This window comes from Ammodytes marinus, assembly GCF_949987685.1.
Source record: "Ammodytes marinus genome assembly, chromosome: 17".
Classification (NCBI taxonomy): domain Eukaryota; kingdom Metazoa; phylum Chordata; class Actinopteri; order Uranoscopiformes; family Ammodytidae; genus Ammodytes; species Ammodytes marinus.
The window spans coordinates 18,873,797-18,890,324 of record NC_137221.1 but is presented as its reverse complement, the minus strand read 5'-3'; the positions used below and the strand labels follow the sequence as shown (position 1 = coordinate 18,890,324).

General features: G+C 41.0%; 1 protein-coding gene across 1 annotated transcript in view; it reads left to right on the top strand.

Annotated features, from left to right (window-relative positions):
• vps50 (VPS50 subunit of EARP/GARPII complex) overlaps positions 1 to 16,528 on the top strand; it is a 127,423-nt gene that overhangs the window by 80,990 nt on the left and 29,905 nt on the right. The window contains exon 22 of the mRNA XM_080045172.1: positions 3,741 to 3,821. Within this exon, the coding sequence (XP_079901298.1) occupies positions 3,741 to 3,821 (81 nt within the window). The remainder of the gene's footprint in view (positions 1 to 3,740; positions 3,822 to 16,528) is intronic.

The following is a 16,528-nucleotide window of genomic DNA, read 5'->3' as shown; positions in this document are numbered from 1 at the left end:
ATGGGACTGAGAAGATATACCTTTTTTTTAAGTATTTTTTTCTAAAAGAAGGGGTTACATTTTTTTCTTAAATCCAAGGCTATTGAACTCCTTTGGGATAATAGCCGGCTAATTAAAGGGGTGCTCCAGAAAATCTGGAATTGCACATCCCTAAATTCTGAGAACTCAAAAGATATTTTTTTTTAAAGACAGATCAAAATCGTAGCAGAAGAGGCCGAGGTATTCTAACCTTGTAGCCCTCAAGTTGAAATGCTCCAAAAATGCCTGATCCTACAATTACCACAATGCAACTCAATAGCCTCTTTAAGTCGACTCTCCCTGTTTCCTCAATGCCCATGTCTTTCAAACCCCACAGCTGTAGTTTATGTAAGCCCCTTTAAAAAGAGGCTTTTGAGTGAAAGCCTCCCAAGCCCAAAAGAAGATAACCCTGATAATATTATTTGTATTTTTTAAACAGCTGTTTTGTTCTTACTGATGGTCAAACTGATTTTTGTCTGCAACGGACTCATGAGCTAATTAGGAAGTGTCTAAATATAGTCAATCTGACTTGAAAGCTTAAAAACATCCTTGAAGTTAGCCTTCAAGAAGCTGTGAACCCTTTGATCTTTGCTGTTCTGCTCTCTGAGGGGCACTTTACACGGTGAAAACGTGACAGTTTTCCCGTTTTTGGTTTTAAAAAAAAACCCCGTTCAGACACAATTTATCTGACATCTTCCCTCGTAACATGTTTTCAGAGGAAACGGGACGAAATCGCTGTAGTAGCAGTGTAGCAGCCATGCCAAGCCAATAGTCAGCGGTGACACAGCCTAGTAGATAGCTCCTCCGGTACAATTTGATGCATAAAACCTTTACTTTAACCGAAAAGTAATGCCATTAACGTTCATAAAGCGGTTGGTGTAAGCTTGGGGTTACAAATATTGTAAATTACAAGCTTTCTGTCCTCTTATTTCACTGCATTGAACTCGTGAAAACAGAAGACATGCTGATAGTGAAGGGGCTTTGTGAGCGGCTACTTTCCTGTTAGGCGTACATCAAAATAAAAGTCGACTCACGTTTGTCCATTGAAATGCTGTTAATGTTTAGCCAGTGAAATGCTTTTACTGTGAAGCCGTAGCCTTAATGCTCCTTTTGTTGAACAGTAACTTATACCTAGGGGGCAAAACCCCTTTTTTTTTTAAACAGACATGGAGCGTTGTAAAAGGTTGTTCACCAGAAATGATATCCAGGACCTTCCAGGATCCCAACCTGGGTGGACAACCTGGTCAACTAGCTGCTGGAAAGCTACAGCGGGCCGATAGAGCAAATCAGAACCAGCTGTTAAAGCGAATGGGGGTGGGCTAATAGGAACTTTTTTAAACTCATAGATATCATTATGAAACTTTGCAAGTTGATTACTGACATTAAAACAACAACTTTTTGTATTACAGTATTTTCCAAAAAGTTTGAATAAATATGGAAAATCATCAATATCTTACTAATGATGCGTAAATTTGCATCTGCAAAGCCCCAAAATCTAGATGTTGGACAAAAGCAGAGTAATTTTTTATTTTGAAAACAAAACAAGTGTCCAACTGCCTGAAGCTTTTCCTGATCACAGTTCAAATTTGATCAATAACCCATAGAAAATGAATTTTTTTACACAGTTTTTTCCAAGGGAATGTCTGGCCGTTTCCTAAAATACCAGCTGGAGACTCCAAAAGGACACTTTTGGTCCATGGCACATGAAATGTAACTGTGTAAAAAATGTATTGATCAAATTTGGACTGTGATTAGGAAAGGCTTCAGGCAGTTGGACACTTGTTTTGTTTTCAAAATTTCAAAACAAATTGACTTTGTTTTCTTCCAACATCTAGATTTTGGGACTTTGCAGATATGCAAATGTACGCATCATTAGTAAGATATTGATGATTTTTCATATTTATTTAAACATTTTGGAAAATACTGTAATACAAAAAGTTTTTGTTTTAATGTCAGTAATCAACTGGCAAAGTTTCATAATGATATCTATAAGTTCAAAAAATTCCCCATTAGCCCATCCCCATTCACCTTCATTCACAAAAACAGTGGTTCTGATTTGCTATGTCGGCCCGCTGTAGCTTTCCAGCAGCTTGTCGACAAGGTTGTCCACCCAGGTTGTGATCGTGGAAGGTCCTAGATGTCTTTTTTGGTGAACAACCTTTTACAACGCTCCATGTCCATAAAATCACTTTGCCCCCTGGGTATTAACTGCTGCACGCTGAACTATGGATAGTGTTTTTTTAATGTAGAGAGAGCCGTGTCCCTGGCATATAGAAGCTACACACGTTTATTTTGCTAGAAAAACCGGCAGAGCACAAATCTTTCCCCAGAAAAAGTGTCGGGTGGTCTCAATAACTTACTAATCGCTTACACTAAATTGGCGAGTGTTATATTTGAGCCCTGCACGACACTCTCCGCTGATCACAGTGATGGTGCCGCGGAGACACCTTGCATGTTATGTTGTCTTCTTTCTAACTCGCGTGTGGGTATTTTGACAGAAAATGTTATAGACTACGCATACGTGAAGTGGAGCTGTGACGTCAGCGTTACCAGGGAAAATGGTTTCGGTGTTTACAAGAAACCAAAACCGTTGTGTTTTCCAAAAAATCCTCCCTGGGAGTAGATCTCAAAAACTTGCGGTTTCATGCCTGCGTTTGCTGTTTTCATGTAAATGATATAGTGCAACCGCGAGAATATTTCCGCGTTTGCACCGTTTCGTGTTGTCGTGTAAAGTGCCCCTGAAACACATGACAATAGGGGCAAACACTCCAGTCATACATCTTTAGTTTTGTATCACACCTGAGAGATGTAGAAATGTATCCTGACAGTATGGTTCAACATTCATTGGGTATTTCCTTACCTTATCTGACTTGAGCCGAGGGAGAACAAAGTTTGCCTTTAGCTCTTAAATTAAAGACCATTTTAATTTAATTCAATGTGAGGCAAGGGTACTCCAAATAATTACTACCATCAGCATCAGTCTCATTGTTTGTTTGTTTCTTCTTTATGCTTGTTCTCAAAGTCTGTAATACTCCTTCCATGTTTTTTTTTATTCAATTTGTTTTATTTGAAACTGTGCTTCTTTATTTTCCTTTCTGCTGTCCATTCATGGTGCACAGCCTGTCCCAAGCCCGTCTTTGCCAACTCACGGTGGCAGAGAGGCGGGCCCTGCCAGGATGGTGGGCCCTGCTTGCTTGGTAAGAGTAGATCTCCAGAAGTGTTGTGACTAATACACAAGGTTGTACCGACCTTGTGTGGGTCCAAAATACTAGTCAACACTTGTGTAGGAGTGTGGTGTGGTTGACCTTTTTTTTCAAAGCCCCTCAAATGTGTGCATGATTTGCTCCCTCAAGTATTGTGTCAAGCACACCCAAAAGGGATTTCAGAAACATTTACATGTAGATGTAGGGTTTGCTGTGCCCTCTCCACCCTTCCATTTAACCTCTCCTCCGTCATCCTTTGTAGCTTGTGTGATGGATTTTTTTTTTACATCTTTTCATTTCAATCCCCCCCCCCTTTTGAATTTAGAAGCAGAAAATAAAAAGGTCCCTTGCCTCTGACTTTGAGATGAAACTACATGTTGCTGTGTTTGTGTGCTTGTGTTCTTTCACACACCGCTCAAGTGTGTGTTTTGAAAGAGGAAGGTGTTGGAGCCAAGGTGCAGACACTAACTGTGTGTGTGTGTCTGTGTCTGTGTGCGTGTGCGTGTGTGTTTTCTACAGTATGAGTCATCGGGTCTGGGCCTTATCAGCAGCAGACTGAGATCCACACTGAACCGGATCCAGGAAAACCTCATTGACATGGTAAGACTCTTTCAATCTTCCTTCACTCTCTGTCCCACTTTCACCTTTACTGTTCTAATCTGTGTTCGTCTTTGAGTGTCGCTCGATACCTCACCGCCTGTCTCTCTTTCTGACACAAACATGCTCTCCTCTCCTCTCCTCTATTTTTCCCCCCATCCACTCTCTCCATCCCGGTCATACGTGTGGTCTTATTGTTGAGAGTGGCCCTGAGCCCGTGTCGGCACAAAATGCATTATGGGTCATCATTATCTGAGCAGTGGTCGCTCACACACACACACACACACACACACACCTACAGCCGTTTAAGTGGGCACACCAGGGTGGATGTGTGGTTTGTTCCATTAGGGCTCTCAATCACTCCAACCCTTCTGTAATACTGCATAGTGACAATTAGCCTGGTACATTCCATACACTTTTATCTGATAGTGTACCTGTCTGCAGCCCATCTCCTCTGCAACATGATGATACAAGTGTCATCTATCATCACTGACTCTCATTCGTCTCCATATCAGACAGCGTTTTTTTGGCCTGTGTCCAAAGGATCCATACTTGGACGTTATTCCGGCCCCAGTTTGAAATATTACTGACGTTTTGCTTCCCTGGAGAAGATTATGACATTTAAGTGAAATGCCCCCACATACTTTAGCCAATATGATGTGATTTCAAATGTGGGTACTGCGACTCTTTTTTCACTTTTTCATCTCATCTAAAAAGGAGTAGGTTATTTTAGATATGTTTGTTCATTACAAGTGTTTCCCCCAGAAAATGTCTTAGTCAAGGTGGTCACTGCCCCGGGACATGGGAGGTGCAGCGCGGCAACTGTTAATTTGAATACAAAAATACAACAGACACTGACCTTACAGTTGTGCGATTTTGTTTGCTGTGTGCAGGTACACATTTATGTGCAAACATGCATACAGTACAAAGCACAATTAAAGAAAACTTCTACTGTTTTGGTGCAATACTATACAGACACACTAAATACAAATAATGGACCATACTCTTAACATGTGTATGCACATCAAAGTGAGAATTCAACTTTTTAAAGTTCCTTTTTGGATGGTGGCTGTTGTGCGATAGCCTGGTTCCTCTGTTGTGCGATAGCCTATAATTCATTAATGGTTATTTTGAGCCTACTTGCTTGATTTCTTTTTAAATACAGAGGTTATTGGTCGTTTTGGAACATGTATTTCCCAATTTAAAACATAAAAATAAAGCAGCATTGAAAATTCTGAAAATAAATCTTCTTGGCCTACACTAGCATGCTGTTTGAAAAATAACTCAATAGTTGAAATAATAAATACAATGTGTTTAGCCCCTTAAAATTACTAAATGCATTTCAAAGATAGTAACAGTGTGGCACTTCTGTAAACACTTACTGAAACTTGGCTGGGCCATCACTCTCATGCATTCATCAAACTTTTCTCTGCCCTGTCTGAGCTGATAAATAGGTTGTGTTGCCACTGTGATGTGGAGTCTTAAACTGTTCTAGCTTTGCAGAGCACTTCTTTCTGTTCAGCTAAATATCCCCATAGAACTGCACTGCGTTTATTATTGCCACTAGTTAAATGTCGGTTTGCTTCTGCTCGTTTAACTCTCCCGCCTGCATGCCGTAGTCACGCGCGGTACGGTAGCGCGCGCAAAGCCGCAGACACAGAGCAGCTGATACACGCTTGGAGACACATGCTTTTTACCGCAAATTGCGGCCTTTTGCGCAGTTATGACCATGCACAAGCACACATCGCGCTTGCTAGTACATTAATTGTGCAGCACAAAAAAAAATTAAAAACATTTTGGGTCGGTTGGTGGTCAAGGCGGCCGCCTTAGCTATAAAGCGCTGGGGGAAACACTGTATACGTTATTATTCAGAAGTGTCCAGTTCTGGAGACTTCCGGGTTACAGAGCATGGAGTAGGTGCGATCGCTTTCTAGCTCCCACTAACTATTTCAGACTTAACTGATTAAACCCTATTTTCATCGATTTTTTTTTGTGCTTGTATTGCCGGTAACACTAACACTGATTCGGAAAAATGCCTAAAGGAAAGAAAAACGCAAAAAGAGATTCGGCAGAGTCACATATGTCCTCGGACAGCGTTAGCTTTGACGTTAATGCTAGCTCAACGGCTTCCATTCCGGACTTGCTTGAGCAGCATAGAGCAGCCATAGCCGCTGAGTTCAAGTCATCATTCGCCAGCATGGACACTAAGCTAGACAACATCCAGGCCGTGGTCTCAGGCCAGGGGAAACGTATAACCGATCTCGAGGATAATGCAGAAGCTGTTTGCGGACGCCTGGAACAACTTGAGGCTACGTGCTCCTCACTGCAGGAAGATAACAAATCGCTGAAATCTAAACTATCGGATTTGGAAGGGAGAAGTAGGAGACAGAACGTTCGTATTGTGGGCTTACCAGAGTCACTTGAGGGCGCACGCCCCACCGCCTTTTTCTCCGAGCTTCTCGTCAAGGTTTTTGGTAATCAAGCTCTCCCTTCTCCCCCGGAGTTGGACAGAGCTTATCGCACTTTGGTACCCAAACCTGGCCCGCGTGAGAGACCACGTCCCGTCATCATCCGCTTCCACCGATACCAGATTAAAGACTTGATCATGAGAGAGGCACGTAAACAAGGCGAGCTGGAATACCACGGCCACAAGCTCCGGTTCTACGAGGATTACAGCTCGGAGGTTTTGAAGCAGTGGGCTGAATACAAGGGGGTCATGGCTGAGCTTTATTAGCGTGGTCTCCGACCCTCTCTCCTCTTCCCTGCGAAGCTGCGCATTACTCTCCAGAGCGGCGAGAGAAGGTGGTTGCGGTCCGTCTCTGAAGCATCTAACTACATCTCTACATTGGGTGTGAGTCCGTAGTAAATACGATTGCCTGCTGTGAGTATACAACTGTGGACAAATGTTCTTTTCATATCCCCAGCCAATCTCTCAGACTGATGGTACTACACGCAATTTTGTCTCCCTTTTTAAAATGAGTAAATCAGCTGGGTGAGCGTGACATTTTTGTTGCTTGTCATTTTGACGTATTGTCTAATTCACTCCGTTATTTATTTGTATCTCTATTTTAAAATGGCTGGATAAGCATGTCTGTTTTGTTTTTTTGCCATTTGGACAGCTTGTCTAACTCACGCCTTTATTTTTGTTTGTATTTTGAATCTGCTGGGTGAGCATGGTATTTTTGTTTAGTGTGTTGTCATTTTGACAGTTTGCTGGATTGTTCATAGTGTTACTAGGCTGTTATGGGGTGAATTGTACAAGACCTATGTGGGAGCTAGCACAGGCCAGGAAGTTAAAGCTTGGAATGTTTGTTGTGAGACTAGTAAGGGTATTTTGGGGTTTGCTGTTTAGAGCAATATGTGGGGTCTGGGTGGGATGGGTTGGTGTTAACTGGGGGTTTAGCTGATAAGTCATCACCTGCTGTGTTTTCAGTTATTTATGTTTTCCTTTTTTTTGTGTGTTTTTCTTTTCCTCTGTATTTTGCTACTCTGTCCTTGTGCCTCTCTTTTTCTTATCGGAGCAACTCTTTTTATTCTCACTATAACTGAGCTAGATGAAGGGCAATCTTAATTTAATTAGTTGGAATGTCAAGGGGCTAAATCACCAAGTGAAAAGGGGTAAGGTCTTAACCCACCTAAAACGGCTCAGGGCTGGAATAGTTTTCCTTTAAGAAACCCACTTACATGACTCTGACCATGGGCGATTAAGTAAATGCTGGTGTGGACAATTTTTTCATTCTAATTTCAGGGGTAAGGCTAGGGGCATAGCTATCCTTATTGATAGTAATATTCCTTTTGAGTCCTCAAACATTATATCAGATAAAAATGGACGTTTTATTATTGTTTCAGGCAAACTTTACAATAAGTCAGTCATCTTGGCCAACGTCTACGCGCCTAACGTTGATGATGTAGAATTCTTTAAGAATTTTTTTTCTCAACTCCCTGATCTCAATTCCCATTCTCTTATTCTTGGTGGGGATTTTAATTGTTATTTAGATCTAGTCTTAGACCGCTCTTCCCCCAACCCTGCCACTCTTAGTAGATCTGCAGGTTATATCAAATAATTTCTTGCTGATTATAGCCTCTCTGATCCATACAGGTGTTTATACCTCACAGGAAGAGAATATTCATTCTTTTCACATGTCCACCACACTTACACCCGAATTGATAATTTTCTTGTTGATAATTCATTGATGTCAGACCTTAAGTCATGCAGTTATGAAAGTATTGTGATTTCAGATCACGCTCCTCTGCTCCTTCAACTGGCTTTCTCTGACGTTGAGAATACAAGAAGGCAGTGGAGACTGGATCCATTGTTGCTCACAGATTAGAGTTTTCTTTCACACATCTCTACACATATTAAAACTTTTTTGAGTATAAATAAAACACCAGATGTGTCCAATGCAACAATTCGGGAAGCCCTGAAAGCCTATTTGAGAGGTGAAATTATATCATTTGCAGCATACAAAAATAAGTGTACAAAACAGAAACAAACTGAAATTGCTGATCAGATTCTGAACATAGACAGACAATATGCTAATTCACCTTCATCTGAACTTTACAAAGAACGTTTAAAACTTCAGACAGAATTCAACCTTCTTTCCTCTCGTCAAGTTGCTGAGTTGCTTAGGAGCAGAAGTACTTTTTACGAGCATGGTGACAAGATTGGTAATCTCCTGGCCAATCAACTGCGCAGATTTAGAGCGAAGCAACTCATCCCTGGAATAAGGACAGACAGTGGGTGTACAACATCAGATCAGAAATTGATAAACGAAAAGTTCAAAACATTCTATTCAAATTTGTATAGTTCTGATTGTACAGTAGACGTTACGGTGATGGAAACCTTTTTCAGTAACCTAAACATGCCTTCCCTTTCTCAAGACCTGAGACATAGCCTTGAGGCACCTATTACTCAGATGGAAATTATTGCAGCAATAATATCTATGCAATCAGGCAAATCTCCTGGTCCAGACGGACTTCCATCTGACTTTTTAAAGACATTTTCAGCCGATTTTATGTTCAGTATTCTCAGACTCATTTGACTCAGGTAAACTCCCGCCTTCGTTCTATCAGGCCTGTATTTCCCTGTTGTTAAAAAAGGATAAAGATCCTCTAGATTGTGCATCATACCGACCAATTTCACTATTAAATACGGATGTGAAGATACTTGCTAAAATTCTCGCCCACAGATTGGATGTTCTCCCCCTCTATCATATCCCCCGACCAAACTGGGTTTATAAAGGGACGCCAATCATTTTATAATATCCGCCGGTTAATGAACATTTTATATTCCCATATATATTAAATATTGAATCAGAATGCCTCGCTTCTATGGATGCTGAAAAAGCATTTGATAGAGTAGAATGGAATTATTTGTTTTTTACCCTTGAAAAATTCGGTTTGGGTCCTGTTTTCACTTCTTGGGTTAAATTATTATATACATGCCCTTCTGCCTCAGTATTAACAAACAGCCGTTACTCAAGTAGTTCTGCACCCGGACCCGGCAGGGTTGTCCTTTGAGCCCGCTCCTTTTTGCTATTGCAATCGAACCACTTGCGATTGCCATTTGCGGTAATAAACAGATTCAGGGGATATGGAGAGGAGGAATTGAACATAAGGTATCATTATACGCCGATGACTTACTTTTGTTTGTCGCCAAGCCAGCCACCTCCTTATCGAACTTCCTCAAATTATTGGATCAGGCGAAGCAAATATTATCAAAGTGGTCTCCTCTGGCTTTCTCTCTTATAGGTAGAATAAATTCAATTAAAATGACATTACTCCCAAAGTTCCTATATCTATTCCAATGTCTCCCCATCTTTCTCCCCAAATCCTTTTTTCAGGCCCTTGACTCTTTAATGATAAATTATATTTGGAATGGTAAACACCCTCGGTTACAGAAAGCTTTTCTTCAAAGACCCAAACAAACAGGTGGAATGGCCCTCCCTAATTTCCAATACTATTACTGGGCCGCTAACATCCGTTCTTTAGTGTATTGGGTGCATTTTCACCTTGACGACTCAGCCCCAGTCTGGCTAACAATGGAATCCAGCGCTATTAGCCCATTGTCTCTATCTGCCCTCTTAAGCGCCGCACTTCCACTCTCTTCGGCTATTCCCAACAGTAGTCCCGTGATTAAGCACTCCCTTCGAATCTGGACCCAATTTAGGAAGAATTTTGGAATGCAGAATTTTTCACTTTTCAGCCCAATTGCAGCTAATCATTTGTTTACTCCCTCGACGGTGGATTGTGCATTTAAGATCTGGCATAAAAAAGGCTTAAAATGCATTGGCGATTTATTTATTAATGATCTATTCGCTAGTTTTTCTCAATTGACAAAACATTTTGGTATCGAAAAGACTCATTTTTTCCGATTTCTGCAAATCAGGCATTTTACGCAGAAGTTAATTCCCCAATTCCCTTATAAACCGCCAGACAATCATGACGATTTGTTTCTTTCTGTAAACCCCACATTAAAAGGCTCAATTTCTGTGTTTTTCAACCTTTTTTCGAAGTTGCATAGCCCCTCATTAGCAGCTATAAGAACCTTGTGGGAGCAGGACCTCGGTTCTGCCTTCACAGATCTCATGTGGGATTTAGTCCTGGATCGGATACACTCTACCTCCATGTGCGCCCGACATGCTCTTGTGCAATTTAAAGTAGTACATCGTATCCACATATCTAAAACTAAATTAGCTCGTATGTTCCCCGATGTAGACCCGACCTGTGAAAGCTGTAAGAGCGCACCGGCATCACTCTTTCACATGTACTGGTTGTTTCCCACCTTGACTGAGTTCTGGACATCAGTTTTTCAAACAATTTCTGAAGTAATTCAGCATCAAATTGAGCCGAACCCTTTCACTGCAATTTTTGGCATTGCTCCAAATCCGGGCTTGCCTAAAGTGAAGCTGAAGGTACTGGCCTTTACTTCATTACTTGCTCGTAGGGTTATCTTACTCAAGTGGAAAGATCCTGCTCCTCCTTCCCACTCACATTGGATTAGAGACATTATGGCATGTATGAATTTAGAGAAAATACGTTACACTACCCAGGGATCCGAGAATACATTTGACAGAATTTGGCGCCCCTTCCTAAATTATTTTAAAAAACCAACAATAATTATAGAAGAGTAGCTACCCCCTTCCCTCTTTTATTTGATTTAATTGTATTTCTTTATGTTTTTTTTTCTTTTTTTTCATATTGATTGTTTGTTTTTGTTTCTTGTGGTGTGTGTTTTGTGTTGTTGGGTGTGAGGGTGGGATGTGGGTGGGGTATGTTCGGGAGAAAAAGGGGAAAAAATTTGTACTCGCTGTGCTACAATTCCGTTGTTATTAACATTTAATAAAAAAACCTTTGAGTTGAGTTTTGTGTTTCATATTTATTTTTATTTCTTAAAGTGTGTATTGGGTGTGAGGGTGGGATATGGGTGGGGTATGTTCGGGGGAAAAAAAGGGGAAGAAATGTATAATCCATTGTACTGCAATTGCTTTGCAACTCTGTCATTTAATAAAAAAACCTTTGAAAGAAGAAGTGTCCAGTTCTAGAGCTTTAGAAAACCACATAACATTAGCTTTAATATTACAGGTATAATACCCAGAGCCGCTGTATTAGAAAGTAAAGACTCCAATATTGCTTACTGTATGCATGGCTAAATTGGATTTAAAAAAAATCATATGTCACAAATTGTGACTCAAAATACTGCACCGACTGAAAATGTATTGGTGAGACCCTGAATAACGTTATTCCATTTTTTCATTTTCTTTCTGTCCGTCTCACTCAAATATCCTTTCTAATTACATTCACCTCCTTAATGTATAGCCTGTCAGAATGTGAAGTACCAACCTGCATCGGCTTTGGATACAGATATATAATAAGTGTTCCACAGTGGTAAGCGCAAAGCACATTCTTTCTTAAAAGAATATTTTTTTATTGTCATAATTTTTTTTCGGGTCAATGCAGCAGTGATTGCATTGCCATCTACTTAGCTGTGATGTTTATAGCTTAGCAGTTCTGGGTTAGACTTCTGAGAAGGAGAAAACTACAGCAAAGTAAAGCAGGAAGGCAGAGGGAACAAATAAAATAAAAGTCAGACTAACCGAAAAAAGAATAAATAATGATCAAAACTTTAAATTATATTAAGCGGTGTGATGCAGAAACATGTTTCTCTTCCCTCGGGGGGTGGGGGGGGGGGGCCTTTATCAACTATTCACACCTCAGTCATTTCCTGACAAAGTCGTGTGGGATTTTCAACTGTCAAAGGAGCTACCTCATGTGCAAATAGGTTTATCCTCTGAACATTTTCAACTGATGAAATGGACACAGGTGGACAGACTGGGAGGAGATAGAGTGCGACACTGTGAGAGAGTTATCTCGAGAGACAAACATGATACTAATACTGCAATACGTGCACGCTACACTCATGCATGCATTTTTCAGATGAGCATAATCATATCACTTTGTGGCCATTACAGACTAGGAGAGAGGACAAAGGACTCTGGCTTTGTAACTAAACCCGTCCTCTCTAATGTATCGGAGAATGCTTTTAGTCTTCTCGTATGCAAAACTATTTTGGCTCATCTCGATAAATCATTCAATGTTGGAAAAATGCCCTACTTTCCACACTAAAAAGTTCTTTCTCTCTCCCTCCGCCTCTCTCTTTGTGCTCTTCTGTGTTTCACATCATCACCTGCACACATAAATCTCACCCACAGACAGTTTTCCATTTAAAGTACTAATACATATTGAATGTGTCTTCCTGTTTGAAAAAATACGTTGCTATTTGTACATTGTCACTAATGATAATAATCTTCCATTTTCCCTGGTTTAATTGGATGTAGGTGCGTGTGGAATATAAATCCCTCTTTTTCTTAACAAAGAGTGTGTGTATGTGTTTACGTAGAGTACACAAACTCATCCCCCCCCCCCACACCTGCATACAAATACACACACACCGACACACTCCAGAGACTGCAGCAGGGTAGACCTCATTTGAAAACAGATTATAAAGTTAATTGGACACTGCATTTCAATTGAGCCGCACGAATCCTGGCAGTTTTGTTCCCCTGATTCGCCGTCGCAACAGTTTGATTCCAAAGGCAATGTGCTGGTAATGACTCGGAGGTCCCATATGAACGCCAGTGAGATCCCATCTCATCTCGCCCGTGGTGCCGTGTGGCTTCATCTTAAATTGGGAGCGCGGGAGGGAAAAGCAAAAGATCATCCCCTCGTTTATGTTCCATTTCTCTGGCTCCGCTGTTCTTGATTACCTTTCCGAAACCTTGCTGCTTGTCTGGGGTTTTTTTTTTTTTTTTTTTTTTACTCAAGTCTGACTTTGAATGAGGTGAGTAACAGAGATGTAGTTGCCTTTAGCATTCTCTGCAAGACACGTGTTGCATAATGTTAAATCACATCCCCTGTCATCAACAGGAAGTTCCAAGTTTATATGTGGCATTGCTACTTGAATGCGAAGGTTTGAACTGAATTGTTTTGACTTGAAATGAATTACCTGCTGCCTAAAGTAACGATTAGAATATTTCCTCTGGTGATCTTGCTCAGGGCAGAATAGATGACAGTGCTGTATCAGAATGATGCCACGACCCACACTGTGGCCATTATTGTGGCAGCCAGAAAGTTGGACTGTGACAGCTGTTGAGAGGACGTTGCTGCAGGCAACATTGTTAAGAGAGCTGTCACAGATTTGCAATTTAAGGCCACCTCTCCATTATTATCCTTTGACTTGTCCCTCCATCCAAACCACCATTATTTGTCTTTCAACCAGTTGATTGTCCGTCAATCAATAGTCCATTTTCTTGCTTGTTTTTCCCTCTCATTCCTGCCATTTCTTCGCCTTCTTTTCCCCTTTCCACTCTATCTGTTTGTCATATCGCTGTCTTCGCTCTGGCAGCTGTGTGTCAGTGATAACACGGCTCTCAACTCTTGGCACCAACAACTGCTCATCGTATCGTTCCTCCCATTTCATTGGTGCCCGTGACAGGATAAACAAAGGGTGTGTTAGTATTCAGTTCATTTGTTTCAATGGTCTTCACCGGTGATGTTGTTTGATTCCCTTGTGTTATTTTTGTGTATGTGTGTTCGATTTGAGTCTCACAATTTCTGATGTCAACCCACAATTTAGAGTTGAGATGATTAGGTGTGTGTGTGTGTGTGTGTGTGTGCGTGTGCTTGTGCTTGGGTGCGTGCGTGCTTCTGGGTACCCAGCTTTACTTTACTGAGAGTGGGGCTTTTTCAGGTCTGGCTCTGATTCAGGACAGAGGCAGGGTAATTTCTGTGTTGGCACCAGTAATCTGGCAGCGAAAAGAGCTTGCAGTGGTACACAAAAAACACACTAACGGAGTAGAACACCCTTATTTACCAAGAGGAAAAACCTAAGACGGATAAATGAAGACATATAGTATACAGGTTTGTAGTCTCATTTTATGTCAGTACTACATCAAACAATTAACACACTTTTCACGTTTTTCTTCCTGTCTGTGTCCCAGTAGCGGAGTGATAATCCATAAGCATGTGTTGTGGTTGTGGTTCACTACACTGGCTTGGCACAGCTAACACACACTGGCGCGCTGCCTCTCATGAGAGGCACTGGCTAATGTCACACACACATACACACGCAACACTTTTAACACTCACACATTGCACACTGAACTGAACAGTCATTAGTTCTGTGTCACTCAAGAGGGCACATCACTTTCCACACTGGTGTCTTTGTTGTGTCGTGCTATCTCTCTCTGTGGACAGCGCTACAGGCCAGAGGGGATTGCCATTTGACAGGGATTATAGATCATAATTAAGCTCCACAGTTTGAATGTTTACACTGTAGTTGTCAGGATGTCACTACTACAGCCTTACTGATTATTCGGCCGATTATAGGTTATCTCAGAATAATTGTCACTGGCCGAAAATTGGATGATTTTTTTGGGATTTTTTTATCAAGACATTGTAGTTCAGTGAGATGCATTGCTGCCCTGGAGGTAGAATAAAATGAATAACATTAAGGCTATAGCCTACTTACAGCAGCAGGTGTGTTGTTATACATTGGATTAATGTACACTACATTGACGGTTCCCCCAGCAACCAATAGCAGAGGCATTTGTCATCTCTTGACTGTTAGTAACTGTTAGTGACTTTTGACTTTCAGTAAGATAAAATGCTTAATGTCTGAGTTTAAAAATGCCCCGTGTCACTTTAGACATATTTGTAACACTTTTTGGCCCATGTTCATCTTTGTTTTACCTTGGCTGTTTTGTCGGGCCTAAGGTGAGCTGACCAGGAACTAGGGGGTTTTGAGTTGCTAGAGTTGAGCTTGGAGGAGCCCGGGCGGTGTTAAACAAAATACATGATGGGCCTAATTCCTTTTGACGTTTATCTAATGAGAACCAAATTTATAGTATTAGAGTGACAAAGAAGTGCAATAGGATCCACTTGACAGTAATTGACTGGCAGCCGGTGCACTCGCCGTGGCCAAGACTCCAGTCTCTACGGGATGGATCGGGGAGTAGTAAGCAGTCAATCACCATAGATTGAGAAACTTCAACTGAAGGATCACTTTCCACTCCCCAGCTGGAAGCTTCCTTCATATCAAGGAAGATTACATAATTATCAAGATTATTTTTTAATTTTACCAGGGAATAATATATCAAATATGTCTTTCAAGTTTTGACTGCAAACGCTGGTTGTTGAAAAGGCCATATTTTTATGGTATTTTTTTAGTTAAAGCTGCGGTGACGAAGACGGGGCCGGCTGACATACATACTTATGATCCGTCGCTTTCTGACTACAGCCTCATGGAAATGATATTTTACAATGAAATCTGTCAAGCAATTCATTTGGTGCTTTAAAAGTCATGATAATATGCTAATTCCATGTTCTCTACCCGTTCAGACCAGTCTGGGCTGGTACGATGCCCACTGCAGTGTTCGATAAAGTCAGCCTAATAAAGTTTAACTATAAACTATAAGTATAAAAAAGGTTCATATTATATCTCTCTCTCATTGGCTGTCTCTTTCTCTTTTCTTGCCCTTTAAGGTCTGCATAATTGCAGGATGCCCGTGGAACCTGAAGTCCCCTCACAGTTGTTTGCTGTGCAAATAAAAATATTTTTTTTTCATATTTTTGCTGGTGGGTGTGGACGATCAGGTTAATAAACTATGGATATTAGGATTTTACTGTCTTTTTAACATGGACATAGCCTCAGCTGTATCTCACGGGCTTAAATGCGGCCTGAAGCAAACATTAAACCCAAATAACCTGATTAATTAGCCTTACTAAATATTGATACTTAAGACAATGAAGCGAGTGGGTTTCGGGACAACCTTGCGAGTGCATGCAACAATGCTAAACTAATGTGGACAGCCAATTACATTCCCACATGGTCTAGCCATAGAGGGTTTGTTTTATTTTAACAAGGCTCAGTTCCTTATAGTTGATTTTATTTAATTTTACTCATTTACTCGATTTTTTTTTTCCTGCAATTTATGCTGGGCTTACACTACACGACATTTCACGCGATTTGACAGTTGCAGACAATCTTCCAATGTCGGACTGAAATCACAGAAGTCGTGCTGCAGTTGTCGCTCGCGCACGTAATCTCAGTCGTTTGGTGGTCTTTCGACCCGATTTCAGCCAGTCTTCTTCCCGTCTTGACGTTCCGACATTATCAAACAGGTTTGATATTATCGCTAGTCTTAAGGGGT